This window comes from Epinephelus lanceolatus, chromosome 2 (assembly GCF_041903045.1).
Source record: "Epinephelus lanceolatus isolate andai-2023 chromosome 2, ASM4190304v1, whole genome shotgun sequence".
NCBI classification, from domain to species: Eukaryota; Metazoa; Chordata; class Actinopteri; order Perciformes; family Serranidae; genus Epinephelus; species Epinephelus lanceolatus.
The window spans coordinates 19,724,916-19,741,723 of NC_135735.1; the positions used below are offsets into that span (position 1 = coordinate 19,724,916).

General features: G+C 39.8%; 1 protein-coding gene across 2 annotated transcripts in view; it reads right to left on the reverse strand.

Annotated features, from left to right (window-relative positions):
• Positions 1–16,808, reverse strand: part of gpc6a (glypican 6a) — a 238,299-nt gene that overhangs the window by 38,702 nt on the left and 182,789 nt on the right. The window contains exons 5-7 of one of the 2 annotated variants that reach the window (XM_033626058.2): positions 15,649–15,779; positions 9,968–10,111; positions 6,032–6,061 (exon numbers count right to left, since the gene is read on the reverse strand). In XM_033626058.2, the coding sequence (XP_033481949.1) occupies positions 6,032–6,061; positions 9,968–10,111; positions 15,649–15,779 (305 nt within the window). The remainder of the gene's footprint in view (positions 1–6,031; positions 6,062–9,967; positions 10,112–15,648; positions 15,780–16,808) is intronic. The other variant, XM_033626068.2, reaches the window with a different exon arrangement.

A 16,808-nucleotide genomic window follows, 5' to 3' on the forward strand; every position in this document is an offset into this window, starting at 1 on the left:
TGATATGTGACGTCAGTGCCACCGGTCGGTAGTCCGAGAGACCGCTGGGCTGCGGCGTCTTTGGCACTGGAACGAGGCAGGACGTCTTCCATATCACAGGGACCCTCTGGAGGCACAGGCTCATGTTGAAGACACGATGAAGCACTCCACAGAGCTGTTCGGCGCAGGCTCTGAGAACCCGTGGGCTGACACCATCAGGGCCTGCAGCCTTACCGGCGGGGAGTTTGCTCAGCTGTCTCCTAACATGTAGAGGTGTAAAGAGTGCAGGTTGAGGAGGGGGAGAGTTGGAGTCCAAAGTGAGAGGAGGGCAGGTAGCATGGGAGCCAGAGGAGGTGTGAGGAGTGGGGGATGGGTGTGAGGGGCTCACCAAGTTGGATGAGGTGCTATCAGGAGGAGGAGGGGGGGTCAGAAGTGGTGGTGGCTGGAGACAGTCAGCAGGAGAGCCAAAACATGTTTAGTATAAGACCTTTTTTTTGTCAGTGAACCTTGTGAGTTGTAATGGAGCTAAATTTTGTAACGTTACCTTTGTTAGAAGTTGCTGTTGTCTCTGGCTTCATATGGGTAGAGAAAAAGTCAGCTAGCTGCCAGGCTAATTTATACAATGTAAAATGCCATAGGCTTGTGCTAAAAATGTTAGCATGTTGTATTTGTGGGGAAGATGTGTCCAGCAAAAAACAAATGTTTGTCTGTGAATGCTGACAGTTGTAATGAAGCCGATGTGTGAAATTGTGTTTGAAATTGTCACTATTAAGCCATGTTTAATGTGTGTTTAATGTGTGTAGCACTTCACAGAAACCCTGCTGCCAAGAAGTGTTTTGGAGGTGTAACTGCAGAGTGACAGACCACCGCACAAGTGTAAATGCTCACAACAGCGCAGGCCATGGGTGTAGACTTGGGCGTAGGCTCTGCATTGAGCTGATGCACAAGTATAAATCCCGCGTAAGGGTCTACAGTCATGCTAGCAATCCTCTTAGGCTGTACTTAGGCAAAGCAGTGCTTTGAGCTAAATGCTAACATCAGTTTAGTTCATCATGTTAGTATTTGGAACTAAACACAAAGTACATCTTAAGGCCTCTGCACACCAAGTCCGTATTTTGCTTTTTTTTTTCTTTTTTTTTTTAAATCCTTCACTCGATAAAAAACGTTATGCACAGAAACTTTGCACACTGAGTCTAGTGCCCTCACTGTTCTATTTCGCAATACAGGACATAATGGAAAGACACATTAGAATCAGAATCAGAATCAGAAATACTTTATTGATCCCCGAGGGGAAATTATTTATGTTACAGGTGCTCCTTGCATGAGAGGAAAGATATGTGAAAATATAAGAAATTTAAACAATAGTATTAACAAATATATAGGTAAATAAACAGGAATTATTAACAAACATAAACGTAAATATATATATATATATATATATATATATATATATATATATATATATATATATATATACATATATACATATATATATTGTAAACTGAACAAGATTATTTACACAAACAGAATATATACAGTCAGGGTGACTGGGGTTATTGCACAAATTAAATTAAATTACTGCAGTGTGTGAAAAAAAATTAGCTCTCTTGCTTCTCTCCTAGGCTGTCACCACTCTCTGCCTCATCAACTGCGATTGCCACCTTGGCTACTTGAGTTATGAAATGATACCATGCAGCTAATAAAATTCCTTGATAGACTAACATTACCTCCTCTTTGTCATGGGGGATTTCAAGAAGCTTCCATATATTGCCACTTCTTTTTCTTGCTAGCCTCCTAGCTACTTCTGCCCTGCTCCTCTGTCTTGCTGCAGTTGTATGAGTCCTGCAGGTTATGCCACATTTTCTTTACTACTTTACTACTCTGTAAAGGGTTTTGACGGATGTGAAAATTGGAGAAAATTGTTCCAAAAAAAAAAAAAAAAAAAACAACCCTCAACCGAAAGAGAGTTGTTTTGGAGTCCGTGTGTAAAAGTGATTGACATATTTATTTTTAAATGTGCAGCAATTTTGGAGCAATACAAACCTGCTGTGCAGAGGGGAATGTTATTAGTTTTGCAGGTATTTGGTCATAAACCAGAGAACTGGAAATATGGAACTAGAGGAAAAGTCAGTGGATCACCGTTGAGACTTTTTAATTAAAGCCACAAATGTCAACTTGGTGGTGGGGCTAGACGAAAAAGTCGGGATCACCACAGTCAGTTGGTCTCATCCTCTTGGGATCATAAATGTCTATACAAACTTTCATGGCAATCCTGCCAATGGTTGTTGAGAAATTTCGGTCTCGTAGTGGACCATCTGATTGACAATGCAATTCCTAGAGCCATCTACAAGGGTGGGCAATGATGACACAAAGCCTGAGCTCAGCCACAACACTGTACAATGGAACACGGTCAGCTCACAATGTAATGGTAAGTTTTTAGGTTTGGCTGCGAGTTTGTAGCTGATATTAACAATTCCATCTTTTTAAATTAAACATCACAGCTTCTGTGGGCTGCCGTCAATTTCATGATTTTTTAACAAGTCGGTGCACCACAAAACAAAACAACATATGCACACAAACAATCAGAAAGAAGTGGATATTCCAGTGTTCCTCTGGACGGACAGTGGAACGGCCCTCTCTGACTCTGAGAGAAGCTTTCCTTTGAATTAGAGGGAGAAGGTCATTCAGTCCCAGTGATGAATCAGCACCATGGAAAGACAGATTCCTCTGTAAACACTGTAAGGCCATGCCATTAATATGCATTATACAGTATCATACAGTTAATTAGGATTCACTTGTACGGGGGGAACAGTCCAGTAATCTCACTTAAATTAAGAATCCCAGACAAAGCAAAACACGCCAGGCCAATCGTAAATCAAAGCACATATAAAACCAGACTACGTTGGTGAAACCAGTGCTGCTGTTTGTATTTACAGCACATTCTACATGAAGCAAACACTGTTACATAAGTCAGCTACAGGACTCTTTATAATAAACCCACCAGCGTTGAAGCGTTTAGCAGTGAGCTGGAAAAGGAAGAGGATTAGACAGTATGTAAGTATCTAATTCAGTTCTGATCGTAGATGCAGATGACAGGCTGGGATGTGAGCGATACATTAGCACAAATCACCCGAAACAGACCAAGATTGAGACATGCTGCAAATGGATTTGAGAGCAAAACACTTGAGTAAATATATAAGGAGTAATGATGGCTGAGAGATTTACAGTCATCGTAAACCTCCCTGCTCAGCGGTAATCACACTCATATTTACTAAACCTTTGGCTCCTTGTTTCTGTGCCTTAAGCCATTCAGTGTTTTAATCAAACTCGCTGATTTCGGATAAATCCAGCCACTGAACTGCACCTTTTGACCTTTCCGTCACTCACAGTGTGTGCAGAAGTTGGTCCCAGTCACTGCTTATGTAATTAGTTGCTGCCTTAGCAAACTGGGCCCTAATTACATACAAACTGTGAGTGCAACACAGTGATTTCATGAACATTAATCTCACCCTCTGTGACCAAGGTTAGAATTTATAAGAAGGAAATAAATACTACTATAATCACTATACATACACAGTGCAGTCACAGGAGTATGCTACTGTACAAAGCATTTCATTACAGGTTGTACATGCGTAGTCGTCTATGTAGCAAAATGTTCACCATGAACATACGTAACAGGCATCTTTTTACTTTTTCTGGCAAGATGTAAACAATGTATTGCCATGTCTGTTAACTTATTCTTAAAATATGATTTTACTTGACAAAAAGTAAACAAATTGACCTAAGTAGTGTTGTCACAATGCTAAAATGTCTAATTTCGATATAATACCTTGAGAAGTATCAACATTCAATACCATTTTTGATACCACCAGTGTTAATTTGGAAAGCTATTTTAGATTAAGTCTTAGTCTTTAGATGAAAATGCTTATTATTTTTAGTCCCATTTTAGTCATTTTTATCCTACATAGTTTTAGTCTAGTCAAAAAATCTGACACCACAAATAACTAATCTGAGACAACTCGAATTTGTCCCCAGGTTCATTGGAAACTCTGACGTATCGATCTCACTGTTAATAAGCAGAGAAATAACTTAATTAAAGCCTAAATTCCTTTCTGAATCTGCAACATGACAGTCTGGAGGTTTAAACTTGTGTCTCACAGACACTGTGATTAAGTTTTCATCTCTATCAGAGAAAACTGATCTGAGTTTAGACTGTTTACTGACAGCACAGCTACACTCACAGATAACCAAACCTGGCATCATGGGTTGATGCCTGTCAAAAAGCATCAACCCATAAACCTTCTATAGACAGTCCAGACTGAGTGAAGTCATGATGGGATCAACAGATGTGAAGACTACCAGCCAGTGGCTGCTTGCTCTGCTGCCATTTAGCGGCTAACAAGTGGAGCTAACTGCTAACAGCCACCGCTGCAACCAACGAACTCCACAAATCCATTCAACAGCTCCACCATCCACAGTCAGACACACACAACTGATTATTTACTACTGAATTACAGCTCACAACTCAGACCAAACACTGTGCAGATTATTTTCTGGAGTTTACCAGCTTGTCACTCACGTGGCATTTGAAGATAATCGCAAGCATGGTCGTTCTCGGCTTTCGATGTCCGATAATCGTCCACAAACATTTTTGTCATGTCTCGTCTCATCAACAAAAATGAAGCATAGAAATTGTCTAAGTTTTTATTATCAGGATTTATTTTTGGCTCGTCATCGTCTTATTTATGTCATGCACAAAAAGCTTGTCGCCGAAAAATCTTCGTCATAGTTTTCGTCAACTAAGTTAACACTGGATACCAGGAAAAACTGACATTGAGGGCACACAATTTATTTTTTATTTTATAAATATAACAAGGCTATAAGATGATGATGGTGGCTTTTCCTTCGGTTTGGTTTGGTTATGATGGTACTGACTACTGGACTGTAGTAAGCATTAACATAATTAATCTTTTTTACATTGATGACAACAATATTTTTGTGGTAGTGCACATGTTCAAAAGCCTCTGAGATTGTCACACATACAAAAGGCAATAAAGTTTGAGTGAAAAACAAACCAAACTGCAGCAAAAGCCTGTACGAAACCAGAGCGAATCAGACAAGAAGACAGCAAGAGAGTGAGAGGAGGTGTAAGTATTGAAACTATATAAGTATAAGTATTGAAACCATTTCAAATATTCAGAATCAATACATATCAATAATTGAGAACTGCTAAAAGTCTTTATAAAAGCATTTCCAGACATATTCAAGATGTTTTTAAAATTGTATTATGTATGTTATTGCTGTTCTTATTTTGATGGTGTATTGTTTTATCTGTTCCACAAAGCACTTTGTAGCTGTGTTTTTAAAAGTGCTATTCAAGTAAAGTTAATTATTAATTATTATTGACTAATTAAAGATATGATTATGAGAAGAAACCCTGCTAAATAATAATAATGATCAAGTGACAAACATTCATGCACAACATCAACCCACTCTGTTTTTATCTCCACACATGGCCACAGCTGGTGCTCAAGCTTATTCAAGCATGCACTGGGGAAAAGGCAGGAAACCACTTAGGATTCTTCGCTAGGTTATCGCGCTAACATATGCCGATCGCACCTGTGGGCACACTTTTAAATTCTCCAATCAATCTGAGCTGAAAGTCTTTGAATGGTGGGAAAAACCTGCAGGAATCCGAAAGAGAAAATGCAAAATTCGAGCAGGAGGAATGATGATTCAAACTAACAACCTTCTTGCTGCAAGGCACTAACAATCCCAACCACTCAACCACCATGCTGCAAAAATCTAAATTATTTTTGACAAAATGAGAAACAGAGAAATTATAAATATTGACCTCAGCAGCGCAGTTCAGTTCCAGACTAAATAAAACACCCAGAATAATTCAACCAAAGTGAACAAACAGCCATGTCACAAACAGGCAATCAATATCAACTTTGAATAATGTAAAGAAGCCGAGCCCTATAGGCAGGTTGATTAAAACACCACAAGACTGATGACTTGGTGAAAAGAAGAGGAGGAATGGAAGGCTTACACTGTGTTGCATTGTCCTCCACACAACCCTCTGGGAGCAGCAGAGAAATGAAGAAGAAAGAGATTTAATTGGACATCGGAGAAATCGAGAGACTGAGAGAGAGAATAGGAGCAAAAGAATGTCTATTAGTTAGTGAAGCAAAAAGTTAAATGATAAATGGTGCGGCTGAAATATTCCATCCAACACCCTCATCTCACAGTAAGATTTACTACCTTAAACCTTTTTTATCCACAATACATCTCCCACTGTGAAATCAGTTTAAGAATCTGCTGCCATCAAATCTGATCAATGCACAGATCTGGAGCTGAACAAAGACAGCAATGTTACGTAGAGAATTAGTCTAATAACAGTAGTTATTTCATTCAATGCAATCAGCTCGGCTAAGCAAAATATACATCATGCTTTAATGCTTACAGATATATTTCAGAGAGGTACCCGATTCATACATTTACACAAGGGAATGCAGATACAGAGGATGATGAGGTGTGATAGAGTCAGAAGTCTTACTCGGAGAAACCACACTCACTTTTTCTCATCTTTTACAAGAGGCTGGCCTGAGAGCATGTAAGGATGAATTATTAAAGAGAGTGAAACCTGTGGATTTTCTCAAAATGTGCTTTTGCCTTTTAGTAATCTTTCGCTTTCACACTTTTTTTGATGTGTATATTATGAAGCAAAGAAAGGGGTTTGGTTAGTTCTTCTTTTTTGTTTTTTTCAAACAGGCCCTGTTAAATTCAAGAATAACATTTTAAAGTATCTCACCATGTTTCACACAGCCACTGTAGTGCAGTGTTTCTTACAATTACAGCCTGAACTGGGAGACTATAGACTGCTAACAGAGACTGATACAGTACACTCTGCAGCTTTTAATCTGCTTCTCTGCTCCTGCCTATTTTCCATTTTAATCCTGTCAAACAACTTGTACAGCAGAAGATTATCAACTGTGCCTTTTATTCAAAAGGACAATAATGTATTTAAAAAATGGATTTGTCACTTGGACGGAGGATTATGTAAAGAATAGTCTGTTAAATGGATTGGTCAAAGGACAAATTGGTGACATAAGAAATATGGTTTAATACCATCAGGTCCATGGCTGGACATGTTGTTATTCCACTGAAATGTCTGCCAGTGGCTACATTTACATGCACAAAATATTCTGTGTCTTGCCCCTATCCCAAAAAACCAACATTCCCTCTAAGCTCTTTACTTGGTTAATGAAATGTATTATTACGCTAATACGCTAGCAACTCAGATTGATGAGCCCTAACTTGCCTTTATCACGTCAAAATATAGAAAAGTGCAACGGCAGAAGGCGCTTTTGCAATTTTGCAGCTTTGCATCAGGATAAAATTTATTTCACAGTTTTCCACTGGTGGCGGACTTGTTGGACTGGGTGAACACGGTGTCAATCATTCCTTCATACTTCTTCTTGAAAAGGTCAGCGCTGCGATATTTGCACAGATCCATAAACCTGTTAATATCCAGGTCTTTAATGACGTTTTAAAGTAGGTCTGCTTTTCCTTCCGACCAGAAATGTGAGGCTTTTTTTTTTGGGCATGCAGCCTTGCAAACTGTCAAACGCACAGAGCTGACCATATACAGACAAGATGCCATAGCTGTGTCTCGATTCAGGGGCTGCAGTCTTTGAAGGACCGCCTTCGCGGTCGACGTCAGCAATGTCCTTTGAAGACCGCATTAGCCAAACCGTACGTTCTCCGAAATGGGACGGTCTAGTTTGCGGTCAATTTGAGTGCATCACTAGTTGTTCTCGCCCCGACCTGTTGGCGTTCCTGTTACCTAGCAACCAGCTGCGTTTGATGAAAAAGGAGTAAGCTAGTAAGTTAGTCAGCCCTAAATCGTGGAACCAGAGATTGTTATTATAAATATTTTTTATTTAATACTTAAGGAGATGATTCACCGCCGGTGACACAGCTGTTTGATATATTTCAGGCTGATGAAAGGACTGTTTTCAGGTAAACTTATTAAATTAAGATTGTTTAAGCTGTGTGCTTTTAATGTTAACAACAGTTAACCAGTAGCTAGTTAACAATTGTTAGTTAACTTAACTTAATGTGTCGTCACCAGCGTGCAATGCATTTTGGGCTAGGCTGGGCCACGAAGGATTCATCCGTTCAGTCCTCCAAATTCTGGGAAAGAAGGCTGCATTTCTCGGCCACAACAGAAGGAGCCTTCGAAATGGGACAGCCTTGGTTGCACCTATGTGACGCAATCGGTCTTCAAATGGAGCCTTTGAAGGGTGCAGCCCCTGAACTGAGACTCAGCTCATGTGTCGCAAACTGCGGTAAAACCCCAGTTGAGACGCATTCTTCGCTAGCACCACACATATCCACACAAAAATCTGAATAATATCAGCGTATTCCGCATCTTAATTGGAAAACGTTAATTAAAAAAAAAAGTCCTAATTTGGAATATCCAAACAAATTATGCTGTTTACATGACTCGTATCTAATTCAGTATACTGTCCTATTCCCAATAACAGTGGAATATTAGTGTTCATGTAAATGTAGTCAATGTAATTCATTAAAAACACTAATGTTGTACAACATACATTTGTTAGAAGGAAAAATCTATAAATGTATTTCTGGTGTGTTATTATTAGAAGGACTAACAGTGTATCTTACTGTTAAAATATTATACTGTATATAACACATCTGTTTTAATACCACAGAAGTTTGCTTTAATTATCAGTCCACATTTGAAAGTTTAAACAATAATGCAGGTTGACATGAAAATAAGAACACATCTATGGCATAATTTACTCCTTTTACTAGAGAATTATGATCTATTTAAAATGTTTGGCCTTTGTGAGCACCTAGAGACGTCACAGCAGTGTACGTTTTGTAGCAGAAGGGGGAGAGATGCACAGTTGTAGGTTACAGAGATCAGAGTTTGGGGTTGTGGGGCCTGATGTTAACACCATGTCGACTTGAGGCCCTCTGTGTTGCTATATACTGGAGCTCAACACAGACAGCCTCCTACTCATTTTGTTTCAGTGGCACTGGGGTGGTGAAATGGATCTTTTTATAGCCTCAATTAATGTCTTAGGATTTGCCATCATCCTGAAGTTCAGTGGGTGGATGTTGAATCTGTGTTAGCCTCCTCAAGATTCTAAGAACAGTGCAAACTCTGGCATAAGGCATGGGTCACTTTTGTGTGATTAAGTGCATTTCGTAATCTTTTCTAATGGCTCTTTTCCTGCAGCAACACTCACTCTGAGGAATATATCCTAAAAAATATATCCAAGGAGGTTGGTGGGAAAGCATGTGCTTGCTGAAACCTCTGGCACCGAGAGTGTAGGAAAAGAAAATAATTCAACTTGGAGCACAGCGTGGTGGGAGACACTCAGAACCTGGGGTCTACACGAACTACATGAACACGGATTTACAATGATTTTTCTTGCAATCTTTAAGGGGCCTCTATTTTTTTTATTCTGGCCTTTGGACGTGAGCCCTGGTAAGCTGGCCTTAAGCTCAGTTTGCCTCCACCAAGTATATTTCAAAAATTCTCCACACACTTCTTGTACAGAAAAATCAGTGGAGCTGTTAAAGCACAGAGTGAGAAAGAAAGCGCGTTCAACACCATTTCCTGGCAGAATATAGACTTCTTCAATAAAACCATCATGAACTGGCTGCTTCAGACTTAATTAGGCTTCAAAGTGAGAGCCCAAGAATAAGAGATTTATTTTAGGAAAGTATTGCTTTACTCGCACAAAAGATCTGACCTAAGATTATTTTCTACTTTACAGTTATCTCTCCCTAAGAGCCTATTGTTAAATTCATATTTTAAACCCTACATTTCGTTCCATTTAACACTAAAATGTGGCCTTTAAAGTTATTTTTCCCATTTTACTTAATCCCGTTTTCATTTCTTTGTACTCTTTCCGATCACAGTGTAAAATACTGTCTCCGTACATACCAGTCTTTCCAGGCTTGTTCCAGCTGCTGTAGTCGGTCTTTCCTCAGGGGTGTAGGGTCTGAAGCGAGCGTTGAACACATCCGAGATGCCACGTGCAGACCTGCCCATTCCTGATGGCTTTGGCTGGCCGCACCCTTGAAAAACCTAGAATGAACAGAGGGAGATAGAATTACCACACAGAGGGAGGAAGCACGAGGGGAAAAGGATACAGATTGGTGTTGAGCATTTACAGTATCTTCAGGAAGTTGCCTTGCTTTGCAACATTAAGACCATATTTCTTCATTATGAGACATGAGCTTGTCACTGCAGGGTAGACAGCAGGTTATCAGCAGTCCGGAGCTGCATGAACTCTACACTGAGCCCACGGATAAGTCTGTTTACACATCCGTTTCGATCCCACCAAAGTTGTAGTTTGCTTACACCACTGACATTTTCCCTTCAAAAGCTTCTGTCAATTTGCTCTTTCTGGTCTGTGATTTGAGATAGAAAACTATATAGAGCCAGCCTGGAACCAATGCTGTCTATCAGTGGCCGAGTCTCCTTTTACAAGAAGTGTCATATTGGTGGCAAAGAAAATGAATTAACCCCTGATTTGCTGCCACTCGCATGCAATTCAAACCCACTGTTACAGTAAAACCCTTTTTAACCCAGACTGTATCCAGTTTGTGGCAAAAATACAATAAAAATAAGCTTTTAGTTTGTGTGTGAAACTAAAAAAACGATTTGTTAGTGATTGCTTTTTTGGCAACCATGACAATTTTGACTTCGGAAAAAAATGAATTTCCATATTTCACAACATATTTAGTTTTAGACAACTGAGTGATACACAAAAACAAAGAGAAAGTTTTCAGCTCTACTGAAATTAAAATGAAAGTTTCCTTGTTCATAGGACCAAAAATAGAAATGCAGATCTATTATTACTTGACCCTTACCCTTATCAGTGTGTAGTTCATAGAGGTTCATTGTGTGAATAGATTGTTTTCTGACAGCCTGGTCTCTACAGGCTCTTAGGGCCCAAACAACACTCCTCCAAACCGCACAGCTCATTAGCATTCCTCTCTGGCCCGTCTGCCGGCCCCTGGGTCAGTATGTGATGGAGCACTCTAATGTGCTGCATGGCTGTCATGACAAGAGGCTGTCTTTTCTCTAATATTTATCAGTTCTTCACCATGATTACAGTTCTGCTATCCTGTACATCACACGAGCAAACCGATTCTCAACAGGTCGGCGCCGCGGGAATGAAGGTACGTATGGTTGAAATGTGACTGTGGGGAGAAAGATTGTAATCTCGGAGCAATCTGTCAGCCAAGCACAACCTTGCAGGGATGGAGCCTCAAGTGCATAGACAATGGGTAAAGTTGTAAATTGCAGCCCTCCCGATATGGAAAAGAATGTGACATCTAATTCACTCTGACCTTTGTAACTCTGGCATGAAGATAGGCCAGAACACACCAAAGGGTCTGAACAAAAGCTGAACTGAAAAAAAAAACCCTGCCTTTTGATGAGAAAGACAATGAAAAACTATTGTGTGTGTGATAAAGCCTGGATGTGCTGCTTGAAATATAAAACTATTCTGGAGGCTGATAAGCAGTTTGAAGTCTAACGAGGCTAAAGAGGAAATCAGTAGCTTCTCTTGCATGTTAAACTGTCTCCTAAAATCATCTTACAAGAGTCTCCATCCTGCATCCTGACTGTGGTTCCATTTACGCCGGATTTCCAATGGATGCGTGTCCGTTGCAGAACGGCAGCGCTGGTTATCCGCTGCGTGCTCCGCCGTCCGTCAATACCCACCGGCTGCATTTGCTGTGCGGTGCGGTGCAGCTCCGCCGGAAGACATCTCGGTGCACTGCCATGATTAATATCTCCTCGTCCATGGTGTTCACGGGGTGAAATGACGTCTGAAAACCTCTGACCTGTTGACTTCAGGCCTGCCTCTGCCCATTATGTAGTTTTTAAGGTGTAGTGCAGGGAAATATGATCCGCCGTGAACACAATGTACTTTATTTTGAAAATTAACCGGATGTTTTATTTTGTTTCTGTGCACGACTTCCTGCCCTGCACGATCTGCTCTGTGCTGAATTGCTGCGTTGTGCTCCGGCGTCCGGCAAAAATAGAAGTCCTGCGTATCTGTTGCAGAGGGCTCCGGAGTGCCGGAGCTAAGACGGAGCTGGAACGCAGCACAGCCGCAGCCGGTGGAAACACACACATTGACTAGGATGATAAACCTTGGACAATCAGTTTAATTGGGAAATACTGGTGCCTAATAATCATGTAAATGTCTAATCCAGTCGTTTCACTGTGGATGAAATAAGTCTATTCTTTCTGTGGGTGTTTGCCACACCCCATGTGGGTGTAACATTAGGTGACGTAGAGGCTGTGTGCAACATCCCTCTGCTGATGCTGACAATCGTTCATGAATTTAAATATATATATATTTAGCCTTCTACTGGTGCCACCTTTTTATAGTGTGGATTAAAATATGTATATTTTGATTTTTAAACAGTAGCCTTATGTAACGTTGTTGCTACAGGCTGAATTGTGGAGTTGCTTGACATAACAACCATGTATCGCTACTAGTAGCCTGGATTAATGTGCCATATCATCTTGTTCACGATGATACCGGCATAATTTTTTATATCATATGAAAAATTCATATTGTGATAGTCACAATATTGCGACTTGTTTACATTGACTTCATACTGTTACGCATGGCAACAACAAGCACGGCTAAAAGCGGGTTTGTTACTGACTTCACGGTGGTTCCAAGAAGAGGAGCAGCTTCGGTAGTGTGGAATAAATTGTGGTGTCCTAAATGTTTTATGAACAGCCCCGGACTTCTCAGACTCTTTTAGCGAGTTACCACTCAGAAGGAACTCATTCAGCGGCTCCTCTGGCAGCAGCCCAGCGTCTCTCCCTCTCCTCTCTTGCCATGCTCTCATAGGAGTTGGTGCAGTCAAGTGATTTTGTCATTAACATGATAAAGCTTATAGTTAGGGCTGGCTCAGGCTTGCCTTGTACCAGCCCCTAGTTAGGCTGACTTAGGCCTAGTCTGCCGAAGGACCCCCCTATAATACACCGGGCACCTTCTCTCTCTCTCTCTCTCTCTCTCGTATTCTATTACTGCATCTTGCTAACTCGGCCATTCTGGATGTCACTAACTCGGCTTCTTCTCCGGAGCCTTTGTGCTCCACTGTCTCTCAGGTTAACTCGTATTGCAGCGGTGCCTGGATAGTGTGACGTGTGTGGTTGTGCTGCTGCTGTGGTCCTGCCAGATGCCTCCTGCTGCTGCCATCATTAGTCATTAGTCATACTTCTACTGTTATTATACACATATGATTATTATCACACATGTATACTGCCAGATATTAATATATTATTATTAATTATAATATTATTACTTTCATTATTGTTGTTGTAAGCTACTGCCATTACCGTCTGTCCTGCATATCTCTCTCTCTCTGTCTCTCTGTCTCTCTTTCTGTCTCATTGTGTCATACAGTTTACTGTTAATTTATTATGTTGATCTGTTCTGTACGACATCTGTTGCACGTCTGTCCGTCCTGGAAGAGGGATCCCTCCTCAGTTGCTCTTCCTGAGGTTTCTACCGTTTTTTTTCCCCGTTAAAGGTTTTTTTTGGGGGAGTTTTTCCTTATCCGCTGCGAGGGTCATAAGGACAGAGGGATGTCGTATGCTGTAAAGCCCTGTGAGGCAAATTGTGATTTGTGATATTGGGCTTTATAAATAAAATTGAAAATTGAATTGAAATTAACCTTTGCTAATGTAAACCTATGGGATGCTTGCGACTCAACAAAAAACTGCATGTGAATGTGCAATAGATATGGTAGCATAGCAGCCTGTCACAGGTTACAGCGTGATGATTAGAGGAGAAATGGCAGAGCATAAAGGTCCAGGGGGAAAAAGAAGAAATAAGAGATACTTTTTGTTTAGTTTTTACTGAATATTTGAAGCAAACTGTAAAAAAAATTGTTGAATCTGTTGAAATTCCAATATTTTGTTTTACTAATTTGTAACAATGTCAAGAATATCATTATCGCAGATATACCCTGAAATATCGTGGTTATTTTAGGGCCATATCGCCCACCCTTTGCCAGCATATGAGGCATTTAGAAAACATCTGTAAATTGTAATATCTGCCATTAATCTGAATGTGAGGTGGGACTTTACATTACTTACAACCAAATTGTATTAACTGGGGATACAACTTTTTGTTTTGTATTGACTTAATGTAAAGTAATAAAGTTGGAAAAAACATCTTCTGCTTCCTCTGTCATATTTGTGGCAGATTACACACGTCACATGGGCAGAACCACTTCGCATAAGCCAGAAAAGTTCTATTCTAAGGATAGACCGATACATCGGCCGGCCGATATATCGGGCCGATATTTGAGTTTTTTACTTGTATCGGCATCGGCCGATACGCGCATGGGTTTGTGGATTTATTTTTCCCTGGCACTTTTTTCATCTGAAAATATGTGGTTAAGTTGAACAAAGCTGTTGAATCCTACTGTGTACAGTAGTTGTTGTTTTATTTATGCTTCAGCTTAAATATTTGTTTATTTTATAAAGACATTACTGGAAGATTTAAGAGCACTGAACTCTTTTTTTATTTGAATGTATAATAATAATATTCTACCTGTTCTACCTCAACTTTCCATCTTGTTTTAGTATTTTTTACTGTTCAATAAATGTTTCTTATTTTAAACTTGAGACCTGTAATATTTGTTATCATTGTGTCATTTTTTTTTATGTAAATTGAGGGAGCAAAAGCAGTATCGGCCCCAAATATCGGCTCAAGAAAATCGGCAGTCCATAATCGGTCATCGGCTAAGGGTGATGGAAAAAAATCGGTATCGGCATCGGCCCTAAAAAATCCATATCGGTCTATCCCTATTCTATTCTGATCAAATTTTGTGCATGGAAACGCACAACTTATCAGATCACTGTTTGCTTTCTATGTAAACAGTTCAGCTGGAGTGTCTAATCAGTTTGATTGAAGAAATATTGTCCATGTGATCACAGCTGGTGTCGCATGAGTAGATTTTGAAACACAAACAAATGAAATACATCGACAGCAAATGTTTTGCAATGTATGTTCACTGTGACTATTTTTGTGACAGATAAGTTCATGAAAATGTGTCCTTGTTATGTTGATAAAAAGCCTAGTGTGATGTGTGGTACTACAACTCTTTGAAAACCTTTATAACCTTTGTATAAACATGATTTTTGGGAGAAAGGGCTGTGTTGAAGCCTACCACTGTGTTCTATAGGCTATCCAAGGCTTTTGAACACATATTGTGTTTACATTTTAACATACAGTATGGCAGATTTTTCACACACATTGTTGGAATTCAGATGGATAATTAATCTTGCAATAATTACAAATAACTAAGTTGAGGATTGACTCAAATAACCCACTCATTATGCTCATTATTTACTTGGTTACATCACCTGTATTTTCTTGCTTTGTTTTTCTTTTCAGTGTCATTCTAATGGTCATGTAGATATTTATGTGACATGTTTTGCACTAATACAATACATATTCACAAAAATAGAAATAATTCAGTCTAAATTAATTTATGTAAACATGTTTTCAGTGTAAAGACAGATCACATCATAACACATCATAGCATGGTGAACAAAACTAATTCATGTGGCAGTACCTTGGCTGACACTTGCATGCTGTTGTCCTGCATGGTCATGATGGCCTCAGAGATCTTGATGTCGACCGGCTCAATAACGGCTTCAATGTTGAAGGGTCCCTCCAGTCTGTCTGCCACCAGTAACATAGCATCTGCCACAACACAGAGTACATATGTCAGCTCTCAGATATTAAACACTCACACACACACACACACACAGACATTTTACTACCTCTGTTTACACACACGTCAATATGTTCACATCATCTCTGAGCATTAACAATACTCAGTGCAAAACCTGCCGCAGGGCGCTCTGCTCCGTCATGTGTCTGTGACATGGGTCCAACTAAGAGGACAAAGAACGGTCCCTTCTCCAAACGTGATGACTGCCAATAATCACACAAAAAGGAACCTGCCAACACCTTTATCTGAACACACAAACACACACAGTGGAAGAAAGGGATCTCTGGAGCAGCTCGGGTTTGTAAGGGGATGTGCGACATCGAGTAGAAATTAAATTTCTATGTGCTAAACTTACAAATAGTTTATACATAAAAAAATAATTGACTTGCTAATCACTCCAGTTAGACAGAAGGCGACGAGACTTCTGATTTATTCATCTGTCTGCATTAGTGTCTCTAAATTGTGAAAGCATATCAATAAATGCATAAATTCATGTCAATGCATCATGCTTGTAATTACTTTTTAATTATGTCTCAGACACTCAGCGCTCAACTCTCTGTAAAACATGATTTCTATAAGACACCAAAAGCATGCAAATACTTTCTTTACCATGAAGCATCACTTAGAAAAATGTGACAGCGACTGATGACTTCAGCAGTGTTTGTCGTCAAACCCAAACTTCTATCATATCTTTAAAAACATAAAAAAAATCTCTGTGCTTAACAACATACAAACAAACAGGGATCGTGACCTTATTGCTGTGGATCAGTCTTGGCGTGAATCAATACCTGAAACAAATTACCTGCCAAACTGCCACTTTTAATTTCCATTAAGACAATGTGATATTATGTTCATACAGAGGAATGATTCCATTGATCGTGTCAGACCTGGAGACGGTGGCAGGGAAAATAATGTTTTTGATATTTTCATTAGACTCCATCTTTCGTCTCTCAAAAAAGTAATTAAGAGCCCACCAAGTCTTGTTTGAGCAGTTAGCA